The sequence below is a fragment of the Mus caroli genome, unplaced genomic scaffold, assembly GCF_978045245.1.
Source record: "Mus caroli unplaced genomic scaffold, Mus_caroli_1 scaffold_8, whole genome shotgun sequence".
NCBI classification, from domain to species: Eukaryota; Metazoa; Chordata; class Mammalia; order Rodentia; family Muridae; genus Mus; species Mus caroli.
Window position 1 is genome coordinate 97002659 of NW_028227263.1, and position 17830 is coordinate 97020488.

General features: G+C 39.2%; 1 protein-coding gene across 2 annotated transcripts in view; it reads right to left on the reverse strand.

The window, feature by feature from the left end:
* Positions 1 to 17830, reverse strand: part of Nell1 (neural EGFL like 1) — an 867181-nt gene that overhangs the window by 664324 nt on the left and 185027 nt on the right. For both annotated transcript variants that reach the window (XM_021166735.3, XM_085841704.1), the window contains exon 5: positions 16838 to 16934. In XM_021166735.3, the coding sequence (XP_021022394.1) occupies positions 16838 to 16934 (97 nt within the window). The remainder of the gene's footprint in view (positions 1 to 16837; positions 16935 to 17830) is intronic.

Sequence of the window (17830 nt, forward strand, 5' to 3'; positions counted from 1 at the left end):
TTTTTTTCAAGACAGGGTTTCTCTGTGTAGCCCTGGCTGTCCTGAAACTCACTCTGTAGACGAGGCTGGCCTCGGACTCAGAAATCTGCCTGCCTCTGCCTCTGCCTCCCAAGTGCTGGGATGGACTAAAGGCGTGCACCACCACACTTGGCAACAAGGTTTTCTTTATGTGAGTTTGGAGGATTAGATTCAGGTCCTAATTCTTATATAACAAGCACTCTACCCGCTCTCTTCCAGCCCTCTTTTGGCCTCTCAATCAAATCTCTAAGGATCTGTCTGTTTATCGTACTTGGAGTTGAACTCATGTGACTCAATTCGTGGATCACATGGCGTGTTTCTTCATACATTAGACTCACTCTTTCTGAGATTCCAAGTAGACACGTTCATCTATTTCATAGTAAATTCCAGTCCCATGGACTCATTTTTCTTCATTTATTTTTCCTCTTGCTCCCCAGACTTGTTAATTTTAATCATCTCATTTTCAAGCTCAGTAAGTCTTTCTCCAGCCTGCTCAAATCTGTTGTTAGATCCCTCTGGAGGCTTTTTAATTTTTCAGTTGTCTTCTTAGATGTGAAATATCTGATTCGTGTTTATACTTCTTATTGCTATCTAAATTCTTGTTTTGTTTGAATATCACTTCCCTAGTTTCCAGGATTCTTGAACTCTGGAATACATTTAAGCCCTTCAAATTTAAAAAGGGAAGGAAGGAAGGAAGGAAGGAAGGAAGGAAGGAAGGAAGGAAGGAAGGGAGGGAGGGAGGGAGGGAGGGAGGGAGGGAGGGAGGGAGGGAGGGAGGGAGGGAGGGAGGGAGGGAGAAAAGGAGGGAGGGAGGGAGGAAGGGAGGGAGGGAGGGAGGGAGGGAGGGAGGAAGGAAGGAAGGAAGGAAGGAAGGAAGGAAGGAAGGAAGGAAGGAAGGAAGGAAGGAAGGAAGGAAGGAAGGAAGGAAGGAAGGGAGGAAGGAAGAGAGGGAGGAAGGGAGGGAGGGAGGGAGGAAGAAAGGAAGGAAGGAAGGAAGGAAGGAAGGAAGGAAGGAAGGAAGGAAGGAAGGAAGGAAGGGAAAAGTTTTTGCTTAATTTGACCTTCCTCAGGGATGATTTTGCTTCATCAAACAATAGTATTTTCCTTATTCATTTCTTGTCCTGTGGCTTTATTTGAACATTTTATGAACATGAACATGTGAGCACTAAAGTATAAGAACTTTGAATAGCAGAGTCTCCAAGTGGCTCTGAGTTTTCTGATCTTGCTTGTTTCTGGCTGCTAGACAGTGTGCTTGTCTGTTTCTTTGGTGGTTTGTTAGATGGATTTGCTTCCTTATCATGTGTGCTCACTGCTGGCCCTGCCCTGTTCTTGTGCTAGAAACTCTTCCTTGAACATCTTAAACAGCAGAGGAAGGGGCAGAGACTATGCCAGAATAGCTACATCTTACAGATTGGCTCAAACGACTCCTGAGGTAAAGCCTGAGATAAAGGCTGGGGGCAGGGGCAGGAGGGCATTTTCAGGTCATTTCTGACCATTCATTTAACCTGGTACATGTAGCAGACTTTCTAAATATCCTAAAGATGCAGGTGCTTTTGACTTACTGGAATAAATTCTCTCCTCAGTTTCATGCTTGTATTGAATGAGCTAGTATGTGTCTTTCCCTTCCTCTCTTGCTCCATACAGCAGGTTATTAGCCTTGCTGTTCCAATCATTATCTGCCACTTTCCTCATGCTGAAGAATTCTGAGATAATTGAGACGGAGTCCAGTGCCTCACATCAGTCCCACATAGTCTCTGACATTTAGAACAGACACAAAAATAACTAATGAGTAATGTCTCTACTCGCTCCACAGTCTAGGAACTCCTTTCCTGCACTGGGAGCAGAGAGTGTTAACTTCAAGATTTTCAATGAAGTGATACTTCAAAGACCACACAAGTATGAGGCCAAGCTCAGTAAGAGTCTGTGAGCCATCCCCAACATGGCCACATTGTCTTTGTCTTGAGTCACAGAGAGTTACTATGAAGCTTTGCTTTCAAAGATTCACTAAATTTAGTTCTATCCATTTCTGCTTGCTTTAAAATATTTATACTGTTCTTGCTGTTGTTTTGGTTTTGTTTGTTTTGAGAAAAATATCTCACTATATAGGCCCAACCTGACATCAGACTCAGACATCCACATGCCTTTGCATCGAAAGTGCTGAAATTAAAGGTGCATGTCATTGTGCCCAGTCGGACCTATTTTTGGCTTGCTTGTTTAAAATATTTTTAAAATAGCTATGTGTATAAGTGTTTGCCTGCATGTATGTAAGTGTATGCACCAGGCGTGTAGTGTCTTCTGAGATGCCCATGCCACTATATTGCTGACTTTCACCTACCTGCATTTCAAGAAGCTATCCCAGGAATTATCAGAATCAGTAACTACTGATACCTTGTGGGCTGTCGAATGTTTCTACAAACCAAGGCAAAACTCTAGTCAACACACAGATCTCTACATCCAAGGCCTAAAGTTTGAGTCTTCAAACCTATTAAATCCAAATCAATAATTAAGTTTTATCATGGAAATTCTTACATTCTACAATTCAAATTCTCAACAAGTATATCTAGGCATACATAGGATCTGAGTTTTAAAGTCTTTTCATGAGGATATTTATATTTTCAGGAGTGGGAAGCAGTTGCTGCCCTTTGTTATAGACTCAAGACTCAAAAGAAAAGTCTGGCTTTACCAGTTAGTCGCTTTTTACAGAACAAGAATCAGCACTGCATTAAATGAGTTGGGTCGGAATGGAGAGACCTGCACATACATCTGTTAATTCTTGGACGCATAGGAAGATGGTATTTAAACACACACACACACACACATAGTGAAATAAGTAGATTATTAGCCATAAAGTTGTCATATTTTGACTATGATGTATGAGAGAGTTGAAAACAAAATATAGCACGTGTATGCACAATTCAGCCTTCATGCTGTTAACATGGCTGTGTGCCTCTGAGTGTGCATCATCAAAAAGATCCCCCATCCCTCCCTCTGAGGAAGCAAACTATTCCATGTTTGATGCCTATAATTCCGTGCAGTTGTCTTTCTTTATGGAACTGAGTCAACAAACAATATGTTAGATTGTATTGCCTTTTTAAATATGGAAGTGATTTAATACCATATTTTTCTTATATATTGTCTTTTTCATTCAACACATCACTGGCTTTACCATCTCATTGTAAGGTCCTGTTTTACTTACTCTGAACATTCACCCTTGACTGGCAATTAGTTGGATAGTTTTTCAGTTTTTTGACATGACAACAACCCAGACAATTATATTGATAGACCCATCCTTGGTTTATTACCAAGAGTTTCTTTGATAATTAGATCGAGGTGCAGAAGTCTTGTATAATAAGATACATTACCAAAAAGGTGTACATCACTCTCTTTTTGGCTCTGTCAATTAAAGTTTCCACAATGGGTCCATCACTCACATGCCTGATACTGATTGGTGAAGAAATGTTATCACAGTAACTGTATAAATTTGCATTTCCAATATACCTTTTTAGTATATACCCAACTATTCACATTTCTATTCTGGAGACAGGTCCTCTCCTGTCTTCAATCTGATCCTGATGATCCTGTGACTCTTGGAGTTTTACAGAGTGTCTTTAACAGATACTCTTTATTTTCTGTTTGAACCTCATCACTTCCATATTTAGAAATGCAATACAATCCAGCATATTGCTAAGATCTTCTTTGTTGGAGTTTTCAATTTTATTCAGTAGTAGTAAAATGATCAATATTGTCCTTAATGAGCGTGCATACTTTTAAATTTGTTTTCCTTTGATTGAAAATACTTTTCTCACGTAATATATCCTGATTATGGGTTCCTGTTCATTTACTCTTCCCAGTCCCTTCCTCTCTCCCCTCCCATCCAGATCCACTCCTTTCTGTCTCTCATTAGAAAATAAATGAGTTTCTAAGGAATAATAATAAAACATAACATAATAAGATGTACCAAAAAATAAACACACTGGAATTGGACAAAACATACAGAAAAAAAAAAAAAAAAAAAAAGAGAGAGAGACCTACCCACCTGCACACTCAGGAATCCCATTAAAACAAAACACTTAACTGGAAGCCATACAAGAGACCTGGGACAGACCTGTTCAGGCCCTGTGCATGCTGCCTTAGTCTCTGTGAGTTCATCTGAGCTTTGCTCATGTTGATTTAAAGGATCTTGTTTTCTTGGTATCTCTCATTCCCTCTGTCTCTCACACTCTACCTCCTCTTCTGTGGGATTCATGATATTTGATCTTAAGAACATCTACATACATGCAGTTACTATGTCAGTGGTGGTTGTCTCTTGGAGGTTTGTCCTTTTCTGAAAGAAAATGGAGAAGGAGTAGATCCGGGGAGAGAGGAGGCGAGAGGGAGCTGGGAGGAGAGGAAGCACAGGAAACCATGGTTGGGATTACTGAATGAGAGGGGGGATCTATTTCCAATTAGAAAAAATAAAATGTACTTCCAAATACAACTTCTCTACCTTGTGAACATAAAGAATTGAATTCAATTCTAATTGCAATTGATTCTGTGTGAGGATGCAGGTGTATACCAGAAGCATTTCCTGACACTGAACACAGAACATTAATATCTGTTAGTGAAAGCTGTGTGCTGGTAGCTTATCTATGTGAGATGTATACATTTTTAAATAACTGAACCCCATAAATTGCTATTGATAAGCCCTCCTTTTCTCATTGGTCAGAAATGACATGTCAATCATGCATCAAGTCTCCCAACCTGCCACGTCTTACGGTACAGCCGTTACAGCCTCCTTTCTCCTTTCTTGGTTTATGGGCTACTCTTTGCAGGAATAGCATGCTCCATGGGCTGTAATAACTTTATAATAAGCTTCGGGACCTGAAAGAACAAATCCTTCCTTTTTTTTTTCAGAAAATGTCTTCATTATTTTCAGCTTCTAGTCTTCCATTAGTATTCTAGAATCTACTTATACATTCTAACACACACACACACAATCCCATTGTGAAATTATTGCAAGTTCACTGAAGCTAGAGATCACTATGGAACTTTTTGACATTTTAACTATATTAAAGTTTCTTTTCCAATAATATAATACCACCTCTACCTATGAAGATATTCTTCATTATGTTTTTATAGGTTTTAACTCTGAGAATTCCATACAGTACTTTTTGATTCTATTCACCCCTTCCCCAACTCCTCTGAGGTCTAACCCATTCTTGTTTTCCCTGACCATCCAGTTGTGTAACCCCTATCTTTTGTTAAACCCATTGAGTCCAGTTTGTGCTGTTTACATAATTCTTGGGTGTAGGTGACGTACGAGTGTGTAGGTGTAGGTGTGGGTGTTGGTATGGGTGTGGGCAGGGTTGGTGTTGATATGGATGTGGGTGTTGGTTGGGTATTAGTGTGACTGTGGATGTTATATGTGTTGTGTGTATGAGTGTTGGTCTATTTACTAGGGGTCACATATTTTAAGAAAATTGACTCTGCCTCTCTCAGCATCGAGCAACTGCCAATAGCTTGTCAGCTAAGGGTGGGACTTGTGGGCCATATCCCCTGTGGTTGCTTGGATTTTGTCTGGCTGGAGCTCTCAGGTCTTGTGCCTACTGTCCCAACCACATGAGTTCATATGTGTAGCTTCTGTTGCATCCAGAAATCATGACGGCTTTTAAGTAATCTACCTCCTCTGGCCTTTATAATCTGCACACCCGCTCTTCTGATGATCCCTGGGCCTTTGGAGGTTGGTGTGACAAGGATGTCCTATAGAGTGATTTTAAAAACTAAAATATTTGATTTGCTTAACCTTCATGTTGTATTTGGCGTGGTGATCTTCTGACATTATAAATTATACTTTTGGTTTATCCATTTTTTTAGTTTTTGTTGCAACAATACAACTGGTTATTTCTTTGATCTTACACCTATCACCCTTTCTGTACTTTTATATTAGTATTAATAACTTGAGAACACCTTTTTACAAGGGCAGATTAAAATGTGTGAATAATTATACTTCCTTTCAAAAACTTCTTGTTTTGCTAGTGACCTGTAGTCACACCCAACACAGAGATAGGGATGATAAGTATCCATGTTGGACTGGCTCTGGTAGGATCTCTCCATGTTTAAATTGCAAGCCTAATTTTTTTATGTGTGTTTATTTTATATACTCTATTAGTTCAGTGATGTTTCCTCCCATTGATAATTTACTAAGGGTCTTTTGCCATGAGTCAATATTGAATTTTATCAGTGCGCTTCTTCTCTTGAGATGACCCTGTAACTTCTCCTTTTGTCTGTTTAATATTGAAGATTACATTAACACAGTAATACATTAAAGACAAATTTGCATTGTTGAAATAACCAATTTGCTCTCAGGCTCTCACTCTCTGTTGCTGGGGTGTGCGTGTGTGTGTGTGTGTGCCTGCATACACACACACACACACACACACACACACACACACACACACACACAGATGCAGATACTTTTAGATTTCATTTTTATATAATCTGTTCAAAACTAAGCCAGTTTATGTAATTCTCTTTTTAAGCAGTTTTAACACAGTGAGAAAATCGAGCTCACATATACTGATGAGTCAGACAGGAAGCACTCTCCTGTACACTGTTCTCCAGAAAGGGTGATGTAGGATTGAATTGCTCCCTGAATATGTGGCAACCAAGTGCCCTAGGGTATCTTAGCCTAGGAGCTGTTGGTGGAAATAGTAAATGACAAAACTGACCCAAATTTTTGCCCCTCACTGTGTCCAAGCCCTGTGCAGTACAGCGTTTTAGATAGCATCGATTTGCCATGCCCTCATAACAAAGAGGATTTGTAACTGCATACGATGCTGGATTACTGCAAAACAAACAACACAGAAGTATCAAGCCTGGCTCTCAAAGAGTCCAGTTTCTGCCTTAGCTCCAGAAACTCTACTCAGTCAGCAGATAGAAAAGCCTGGACCAGACTTCTGGAAAATGGAAGCTATCAAAGTGGGTGAGCTATTCCAGCTGTTTCACTGCAGGAGAGTCAGAAACTCCAGCACCTGGTGTGAGTTCCCTAAGTAATCCTTTGAGAAGCAAGAGTTCCCAGTCATGGACAGCCCTAGTTTCAAGCTGAGTTCCACGGGCACTGCTTCCAAAGGTGGTCTGTGTTTTATTTGCTGGCAGCAAAACTCAAGGCCAAAGATATTGAATCATAAACTCACTTGTTCTAGTGATAATAAGAGTATCTATGTGTGTTAGGTTAATTTATATTTTTTAATGATAATGTTTTTTCTTGCATTTTCACTTTATTATTATATTAATATTATTTTCATGTCACTTACTGGTGCCTTTTCACAATAACTGCTTTTAATACCTTTCTCTCACTTTCTCTTTTTTAAACGGTTCATTTATTTCCAATTCATGTATATAAGTTTTGCCCACATTCTGTGTACCACATGCATGCAGTGCCTCCAGAGGCCAGAAAAAGGCATGAGATCCTGGGAACTGAAGTCACTGATAGTTGTGAGCCACCACGTGTGTGCTAGGAAACAAATCCCAGGTCCTTGGTAAAATTAACAGAGGCTCTCAATCTCTGAGGCTTTCCAGTGTCCTCATTTTTTTTTCTTATCCAAATTTCTATATTTATCTTTTTTAAAAGACCAAGTTTGGTGGACTTTTACCTTGTCTGATCATTGTATTAGTTTTCTGCTCTTATGTGCTTATTATTTCATGCCTTTTACTATCTTTGGATCAACTTTATAAGTTTTTCCAACTTCCTACTCTAGGTACTTAGCTCATTAAAAGTGTCTCCATCTGAGAATGAACCTTTCTCTCATTTTTTCTTTTATTCTTGTACATGCTTATCCTTTCCTTAAACCAGACTATGACTTTTAAGAAAATGTCTACATCCTTACATGGATAAAAGTGAGGGGTCACGTACTTCCCCCAAACTCACTACTGATGTAATAAGATTCCATCGTCATCCTAGAACATAATCCATGAATCACGCCACGTGGGTTGTGTGAAGACTTGTCTAATTTTTTTGTGTGACGTCAATGTTCCCAGGTATCAGTTTTTATAGAGATACTATTTGCAAGTTGTGTTATGTGTTGGTTACTGGATTTATAAACAGTTTAACACAGATAAGTTAAGTGTGTTAAGCTCATATGCTTACTAACTTTTTGCCTGTTTTATCTATAAATTACTAATTGAAATATGCTTAAAAATCAATCTATTTTCCTTAAGTTACCTATTGTGCATGTCAGTATATATATTTAGTGAATATCTTCATCAAAGAATATTGCACACATAAAAAATATACAAATCATAAAAATACTACTGGTGAGTTAATGTGGCCTGAATACATTGTGGAATTGCTACCTAATTCAATGAACAAGGGCTGGACAATACTTTACAGGCCACTTCTCTCCTTTCCAGTCCTCACTCCTTCCTTCCCCCAAAAAGCCTGGACCACATCAGGTTCATCTTTCCTGTGCTTCATTGTAATTGAACAGTGAGCAGTGCTCAGTCTCTTGTTGGACTCACTGTGAGCAACCACACAGACACAGTGCAGTTCGTTCATGTTAGTAATAGCATAGAATATACTTCTTAATAATACTGCAATTCACAAATCTCATACTTTCAAAGGGCTTTTGTTTTGTTTTTCTGTTATTGATATTTCCAGTAAAAACTATTTTGTAGGACTAGAAGGATGACTCAGAAGAGCACTTGCTGCTCTTTCAGAGGCCTGGAGTTCTATTTCCAGAACCTGTATGATGCACATACATACATGCAGGCAAAACATTCATAAAAATAAATATAAATAAATCTTTACAAAAGCATTGTATATGTGTGTGTACATATTCGTGTGTGTGAATGTATGCATGCATGTGTGATGTATTTATACCAGGGGATATTAGTCTTATTTGGTTAAAAACAGATTTTTTTTTATTAATTCACACATGCATGTATATATAACCAAACATCTTTCTATGGCATTTTCACCAACTTGTAGTCACGCCTGCAGTGAATGAAGGTTCTAGTTGCTCCATATCCTGGCAAAACATCTGCTCATGTCAGTTTTGTGAATGTCGGTTTTCTTATCAGAATTCAGTAGCATCCATATTGGCTTTCTCACCCCAATTACTAAGCAGACAGATGCCTTTCCTGTCTTTATGAGTCTCTGGATAGTACCTTCTGTGAAGTGACTTTCAGCATGTTTCTCTGCTTTTTAATTGGATACATGTTTGCTTGACTTGAAGAGTTTCACTACATGGTGTGGATCAAAGGTCTTTGTTGAGTGTAACTCTTAGTAACAGCTTGAGCTGTGTTATGATATGCCTTTTTTACTCTCAGTAATGTATTTTACTGAAAAAAATAGTTATTTTAATAAATTCCACTGTAGCCACCTACTTCTTTATGGTTACTATGTTCTCTTTAAAATATCTTTTGAAAATTAAGGTTGCAAAGATATTCTTCTATGGTATATGAGTCAGAATACTGTAAAGTAACAGAACGTATAGAATGAATATATGTGTATAATATATATATGCAAATATGCACATACAAACACACATATTTTATATATATGTACACACACACACATATAATTTATCAAAGTCCAACAATGGCTGTCTGTGAACTGAAAGTCCACGAATCCACTACTTGCTCAGTTCACAAAACTAGATATCTCAGCAGATCTTCAGTATATGCTGGAGTCACAGAGAAGTAGACTGTAATGCCAGTGAAGGAATTGATGTGCTAGGAAACTGAAGGCAAGCAGGCAAAGAGCAAAAGCTTCCTTCCTTCATCTACATCCTCATAGAAACATCCAACAGCAGGTATGGGACAGATCAAAGGTATGTATGTATCTTTTCATCTGTCTTCATACCATAAAGACTAGAAGTGGATTACCCCACGTCATACCAAGCCAAAAAAAAAAAAATTCCTTACGGGCGTGCCCTCAATTTCTGTATTATAGATCACTCCAGATGCAGTCAAGTTGTCAACCAAGAATAACCATCATTTCACTCGTGGTTTGAATTGAATTGACTTTTGAATTGAAATTGGTTTCATTCAAGGTAAGAGTCAAAGTTAGCTCTTCCCAGGAACCTCAGCTGATGAAATGCTCCATCCCTCCGGGGCCATCCTTCCCTTCCCTATGGCCCTGCTTCGGCCACACGTTGTGAGACTCCCTCATTAAGCCTGTGCATTTGTAGGGTTACCTATGATTGTGCAGTGACCCCTGGGCTTTGAAATTGATGTCACTAGTGTCTTTCTTGCCTTCCCGGGCTACTTTGGACCCATTTTCCTTTCTAACACTCTACTTCCCTATTAGCATTTAAAAGTAGCTTTTTGTTGCTGTTGCATTTAAACAGGACACAGCACGAACGGAATCCTTGGGTCCAAATCCTGCCATTTGAACCTGCTATTCTAACCCTGCACATGAGCACTTTTTCCGTATTTTTTAAAACTCAATTAAATTTTTCATTTGACATTTTCATACATGTTAACAATGCACTCTGATTACCCTCCCTTCCTCCTCCCTTGTCTCCCTCCTTCCATCACCTCACTCTCCCCATCACCCCCTCTTCTCCCTACAGGCCCCCTACGTGTGTGTCTTTTTGGTTTGGTTTGAGACCCGATGCTTTCAGGCAGGGCTTTCACTGTTCTCCTGGATTTTGAGCTCTGCACTGGTACCTGGTAGGTTCACCAATGGTTGCTCAACTGATGCTGTTGACTGCCAGTTACTTTAAATTGTGAATACTGTGAACTGGAGTTTTATCCATTATCTTGCATCAAACATGTCTCTCTTCCTGCCTTATTTCTGGCCAGTAGAAGTTTGGAGACTGGACTTCATCTCTGCCACACAGACTGTCCTCAAACTCACGGGCTTCAGTGATTCTCCTGCCTCAGCCTCCCAAGGAGCTGCGGCTGCTAGGACATGCTGTTAGGCCCAGAGTGATGGAGGAGTTGTTTTCTCAATTTGTTTCCTCGTTTTGATCTCCTCTTTCTCTTACATTTAAATTTGACCTGTAACATGATTTTTATTATGTAGGCCTTGGTTTACATTATTCACATATAAACTTAAAATCTAAAGTTATTGAATTCCTCCATTATTTTTGTACTTCAGGTCAAATCACCCTGTACTGTAATGCTGATATAATCTTATTTTCCTAAAATTACTTAACATTATTATTAATAAAACAGTAATTATACATGTTTGTGAATGCTTTCAATATGTTTTTTACCAATCCTTTTTTAAAGATTGTTTTAAATTGCATGGAGGTATGTGTTTATGTGTGTGTATGTATACAGGAAGGGAGGTGCCTACGTATTCTAGAAGAGAATGTCAAATCACCTGAACATGGAATTACAGATGGTGTGAACCTCCCATCATGAGTGCTTCAAACCAAACCTGAGTCCTGTCAAAGAACAACCAACACCCTTAACCATGGAGCAATCTCACCAGCCTCTCTTTTCCAATTCTTCTCCTACTTAATAATATGTGCTTTCTTTAGAAACATTTTTAATGAAAACCTGGTGGTTGTAAACTAAGCGTTTTGACAGTCTGCAGAGGTTTATCTTGCCAGCCTCCTTACCTAGGGGCTAAGCTGGGTCTGCACAGTTACTGTGAAAAGTTAGTTCTCTCCTGAAAAATTATAAAACATTTCCCTCCTATCTTTTGACTTCTGCTTTAGTATTTTAAAACTATTTGCTCCAAACTGTTATTTTGCTTTAATTTTTCTCTCTTCCCATTGAATACTTTTAATATATTCTTCATGTAATATACCATTAAAATCTTCCAAAGAGTCCTTTCCACTTTGTAGTCAAGGTTTGCAATGTAGTGTTACAAAGCAGCCCCTTGAAAGGGGCACTCTATTCCTTTACCCTGGGATTCCAGACATCACCACATACCTTGCTTTGGACAATGAGCCATGTGATTAGTTAAAAGAGCCTTTTAAAGCATAAATTCTAGGGCTTGCTTGCTCCTGGTGCTCAGAATCCTAAGGCTACCATGTGAGGATGTCCAAACTGTGCCATTAGAGAGTGAGATGCTAAATCAAGAAGGATGGGGCAGCATCTTGGTTCACCTTGCCCCTTGCTAAGGGACCACCTGGCCACAGGCTCTCCAGGGAACCCAGCAGGCACAAGCATAGGGAATCAAAAACAGAAAGAGTACTGGACCTGAGTGCTAAGTAAAATTATTCTTTAAACCTCTAAGTTTATAAGTGACTCAGGGGCTGCAGGGGACACAGAGTATGTTCATGTTACCTCCTGTAATGATAAGCAACATATTTTAACAATTCAGAAAGTCCCTAACAATTACATTTCTAACAGCTCCTATAACATTTTTCTCTCTTAAATTCTCTATATTTAATTTGGAAATTAATTAAATATTCTTTATTCCTAAATTTTTCACATAGATATGCAAATAAATATGTAACATGCCTATATATAAATATATGGATTGGATAACTATTTGAATATATAGTAGGTACATACACACATATAATATATATACATATATATATGTGTATATATGTGAACACACACGAAACAGGTGTATAAATTTCATATTTATCTATCTTTTCTGCATTTTAACCTCTTCTTTCTTTTCTTCCTTCCTTCCTTCCTTCCGTAGAACTATTGAGGTAATGACCTTATCAGTAGGTACTCTTTTATAGCTGCTCACCACTCCTGTGTCGCAGCTAATGCTTAGCAGACTCACCGAAGTCTTAGCTCACCTGTTGACTGGAGTTTTCATCTCTAGAAGTGTTTTCAGTTCAGTCACTCCCAGTCAAATTCATAGTCTTTGGCTAGCACCTATTCTTTAATATTGTGTTTCTTTGAACATCTCAACTATGAAATTATTTGCTAATTTCATTTCTGCAATCCTGCAAGGACTAATTCTTTCTTTCCCTTTGTCACCCACAATGATTCATACACTCCTCCTTTCAACAATCAATCAGTGAGGCACCACAAGAGGGCTGACTGAGAGTGATTTCTCCCAAAGTTAATTGGCATTACTGCCTTACCACAAGGTACCACCAAGGACTGCCTGAAGCATCTATTGCATTAAACCTACGGTGACATCCATATGATGACAGGGCTGAGGTTAGATTCTCAAAACCACTCTTTTTCCCTAATCTGAGTGGAGAGTGACACAGGCTGGTTTTCTTACCATCTGGCTTTGCTGAGTGATGGACTCCCTCTGCCTCCCCTCCACTGAGGCTCTAGTTCAGAAGTTTCTATCCTCTACTCTCCAACATGCATGGGATCTAAGAGGCTCCTCACACTTCACAGACTGCCAGAATTCAAAGTTCCAACTAGAGTTTTCACACATTGGTAATAGGGGTGCAAAATGGCTCACACAGTTTGTAAAATAATTTGGCAGTTTCCTATGAACTTGAATATTAATTTCTGACTTGGTGCTCTCACGCCTACATTTTTACGTAAGTGAACAAAACCTTTTACTCACAGAAATCTATCTACAAATGTTTCTAGTGACTTTATTTATAAGTGCTAAAAACTAAAATGTTTATCAGTTGAAAGCAGCTTCACGATCATGTATGGGCTTCCTAGCTTTTACTGTCAACTTGACACATTCCAGAGTCATGTGATTTGGGAGCCTCAACTCCCAAATGTTCAAATGAGGCTGACCTGTGGGCATGTGTTTGGGAGATTGTCTTGACTGTTAACTGACACTGGGTGTGAGAAGAGGGGCCCAGCCCATGATAGGTCACACCATTCATTCCCTTACAGGTAGTCATGGCCTATATAATAAAGCTACCTAAGTATAAGCCTGAAAACCAACCAGGAAACAGCACTCCTACACTTTCTGATCCAAGCTGCTGCTTGAGTTTCTGCCCAGACTTCCCTCAATGATGCATAGACTGTATGCCAAACAATTCCTTCCTTCCCCTAAGTTGCTCCATCATGATATTTGTCTCCACAGCAAAAAAAAAAAAAAAAAAAAATAATAATAATAATAATAAACTTATACACTGTGGCTTTTTCATGCTGAAAAACTGGAACGTTACTCAGCAATGGAAAAGAGAGAATCACCCACAAATACAAGAATTTGAGTGAATCTCAAATGTACACAGTTATACAAATGTCCATATGCACAAATGGTTTCATGATTAGAATATTCTGGAAAAGCAAAATCCAGAACGGATGAGAGGATTGGGATAAGGAGAAAGAAGTAGAAATGGATAACCTGGAGATGTTGGAGTAAGTCTTTATCTTCATAGCAGCTGCAGGGCTGAACTAAAATTTCTCAAAATAATGAAGTTGTGCATTTAGAGGGGCACCTTTTGATGTTTGTAATGCAGTGGCATGATGCAGCGGGAGGGGTGCCTTAGCTTGTGCATACTGAGGTGCCCCTTTCAACTGTCAGTCCTAGGACAGGTCTAATATAAAATGAAGTTAATCTGGGACATGAGAATAATGGTCTGGAGAATAGGGTAGAGGCAGAAAAAGAAGGGGGACAGAGAAGGACAGAAAAACAGAGAAGACAGAAAGAAGGGAAGAGACTGGCCAGAAACATGTGGGGAGAGAAAGAGATTGGATAAGGGGAGAGAGGGAGAGGGAGACAGAGAGAGAGAGAGAGAGAGAGAGAGAGAGAGAGAGAGAGAGAGAGAGAGAGAGAGAGAGAGAGAGAGCAAACAATCCTTTTATAGCAAGCCATGGCCTTACCTGCCTGTTGCTAGGCAACTGTTGGGTGGAGCCTAAAAGAAATGCTAACACCTTTTACTGTGTGTAAATTATATCTTAATTTTCAAAGGAAAAGATCAAGACTCTGTGTTTCTAGTTGGAATATACTCTTCTAGATTTTTTTCTCTCCTCCATATATTTAGTCCCTAAGGATTTCCTTTCTTGTAAGTGCAATGACAAATTTAAAAGGATTGCACCCATATTTTATCCAGCATTTATAGGTATTTCAAACCAGGAGAATTTTTAAAATATCAGTCTTCCATATTACCAGAGGCAAAGCCTACCACCATTCTTTATAGAACAAGAGTATTTTAAAATTTAATAGTGTTAGGTTTTCAGCTCATTTTATCACAGTATCTTCATGTTTCCACAAAGAAAAGCAATGCAGTTCCTGTATCGTCTTCATAGCCAAGGAAACCAAACCCAAAGAAGGTGAGATTTTACTTCTTATGTATGAATAAGTACTTGTTCCAGATTCAATTATCATGTATGCTGATGATGGACCCAATCTCTTCGATCAATGTGATAAAACACCAGGATGAAGGCAACTTAAAAGAAAGAGTTTAATTCGGTTTAAAGTTCTAGAGGACTAGAGTCTATGACTGTGTGAAAAGGCACTGTGGCAGCCAGCTAGATCAGTAGCTAAGATCCACTAACAGAAAGCCAGTCAAGAGAGCTAGCCCCAAATGGTTCTTACCAGAGTCTTTGGCAACCTCAAAGCCAGCTCCCAGGAACATATCTCTTCCAGTGAAGCTACGCCTCCTAATCCTTCCCAAATGGTTCTACAAACTGGGAACCAAATATTCAAACAACTGAACACATGAAGGATATTCTCCTTCAAACCACTGCAGTTATTTAAATCTTTCAGAATTAAGAGTTTAATGAGATACATCCAATGGGTAATTTATGTTCTTGATCACCCAAGCCTACCAAGACAGAAAACTGAGTAGTTTATCTAATGAAAATGCAATGTAACAATATCCTAGGGTAAACCACTCAGTTTCAAAATATCTATTTTATAGAGTACTTATGCTATTAAGTGAGCTAAAACCATGTATATTCAGTAAGTATTCAGTAACCATTGCTATGCCCTTCCACTAATACAATTTTATGCATACAACCAGCAACCTCTTCTGTACCTAAAGCATAGAGAACATCATGGAAGAGGTGCTGCAATAAATGTAAGAGCCAAAGCTTGGGAAGTCACTATGAGTTTGTGTCTTCTAGACATGGAAGAGAAGCTTTACCCATAAAGTAAATGGGTAAAGCTTCTCTTTACCTCTTTACCTCAATACAGATGCCTAACAAGCTCCAAACAATGACAACACTAATAGACATGCTAATGTAGAAGGGGGAAATTTCATGAGACCTTATCCCTGACAAAGGACTATAGTCAACTAACAACTGCTAGCAGAGAGAGAATTACTCTTTCTCCAAAATGAACTCTTCCCTAATTGGTTATTCAATACCAAGGAGTAAGTCCTGACATTGTATACAAACAAGTAATACCAAGTGGACTCAGTATGCTATATTTATAATTTATGCATATATTTATAAAAATATTAATTTTCTTAATTACTTTTCTATTGGTATAAAGAGACATAATGACCAAGGAAACATATAAAAGAGAGAATTCAATTTGGGGCTTGTGTTTCCAGAGGGTAGTAATGGCCATGACCATCATGGTGGGGCATGGCAGCAGGCAGGCAGGCATGATGCTGAGCAATAACTGAAAGCTTAGATGTTGAAACAAGAAACACAAGACAAAGAGAAAGAACTAACTGGGAATGGCATGAGCTTCTGAAACTTCAAAACCCAACCCCCAGTGATACACCTCCTCTAACAAGCCTATACCTCTTAATCCTTCCCAAACAGTTCCACCAACTAAGGACTAAGCTTTTAAATAGGCAAGCCTATGGGAGCCATTCTCATTCAGACTTCCATAGTAATCAAAGAAAAAAGAGGCCATGATTTCGAGAGGGAGTGGCAGGGAGGATGTGGGAGAGGCTGAAGAGAAAGGAAAGGGGGAAATGATTTAATTATATTCTAATTAAAACTGTAAAAAAGAAGAAAGAGGGAGGATGGAGAGAGAGGCGGGGAGAGGGAGAGGGAGGAGCATTTTTCAATATATGTGAAAATTAGAGCTTACTTTGAAAAAGCCATGCTTTTGGTTACGTTGCCCAAGCCATAGATTGCTTCCTGGAGGAAGGTTGGTCTCCGGAGGGTCTATCACACGCTCATAAATCCTGTAAAAACAAAGAACATAGTTGCTAATAGAGGGACTGCCATGATGTTTGCAGAGTTGTACATAGCTGCTAGTTTAAAGAGGTTAAGGTAATAAGGACACATGCTCCACTATGTTCATAGCCTTATTTATAATACCCAGATCCTGGAAAGAACTCAGATGTCCCTCAACAGAGGAATGGATATAGAAAATGTGGTACATTTACACAATGGAGTTGTATTCAGCTATTAAAAAGAATGAATTTATGAAATTCTTAGGCAAATGGATGGAACTAGAAAATATCACCCTAAGTGAGGTCACAAAAGAACATACATGTTATGCATTCACTGATAAGTGAATATTAGCCCAAAAGCTCAGAATACCCAAGATACCCAAATTCATAGACCACGTGAAGCTCAAGAAAAAGAAAGACCAAAGTTTGGATACTTCTTCGGTCCTTCTTAGAAGGGGGAATAAAATACCCATGGTAGGAGATACAAAGTATGGAGCAGACACTGAAGGAATGACTATCCAGAGACTGCCCCACCTGGGGATCCATCCCATATACAGTCACCAAACCCAGACACTATTGTGTATGCCAACAAACGCTTGCTGACAGGAGCCAGATATAGCTCTCTCCTGAGAGGCTCTGCCAGTGCCTGACAAATACAGAGGTGGATGCTTGCAGCCAACCATTGGACCTGTGCTCAGGCACAGGGTCTCCAATGGAGGAGCTAGAGAAAGGGCCCAAGGAGTTGAAGGTGTTTGCAGCCCCATAGGAGGAACAACAATATGAACCAACCAGTACCCCCAAAATTACCAGGGTCTAAACCACCAACCAAAGAATACACATGGAGGGACCCATGGCTCCAGCTGCATATGTAGCAGAGGATAGTTTCATTGGTCATCAGTGGGAGG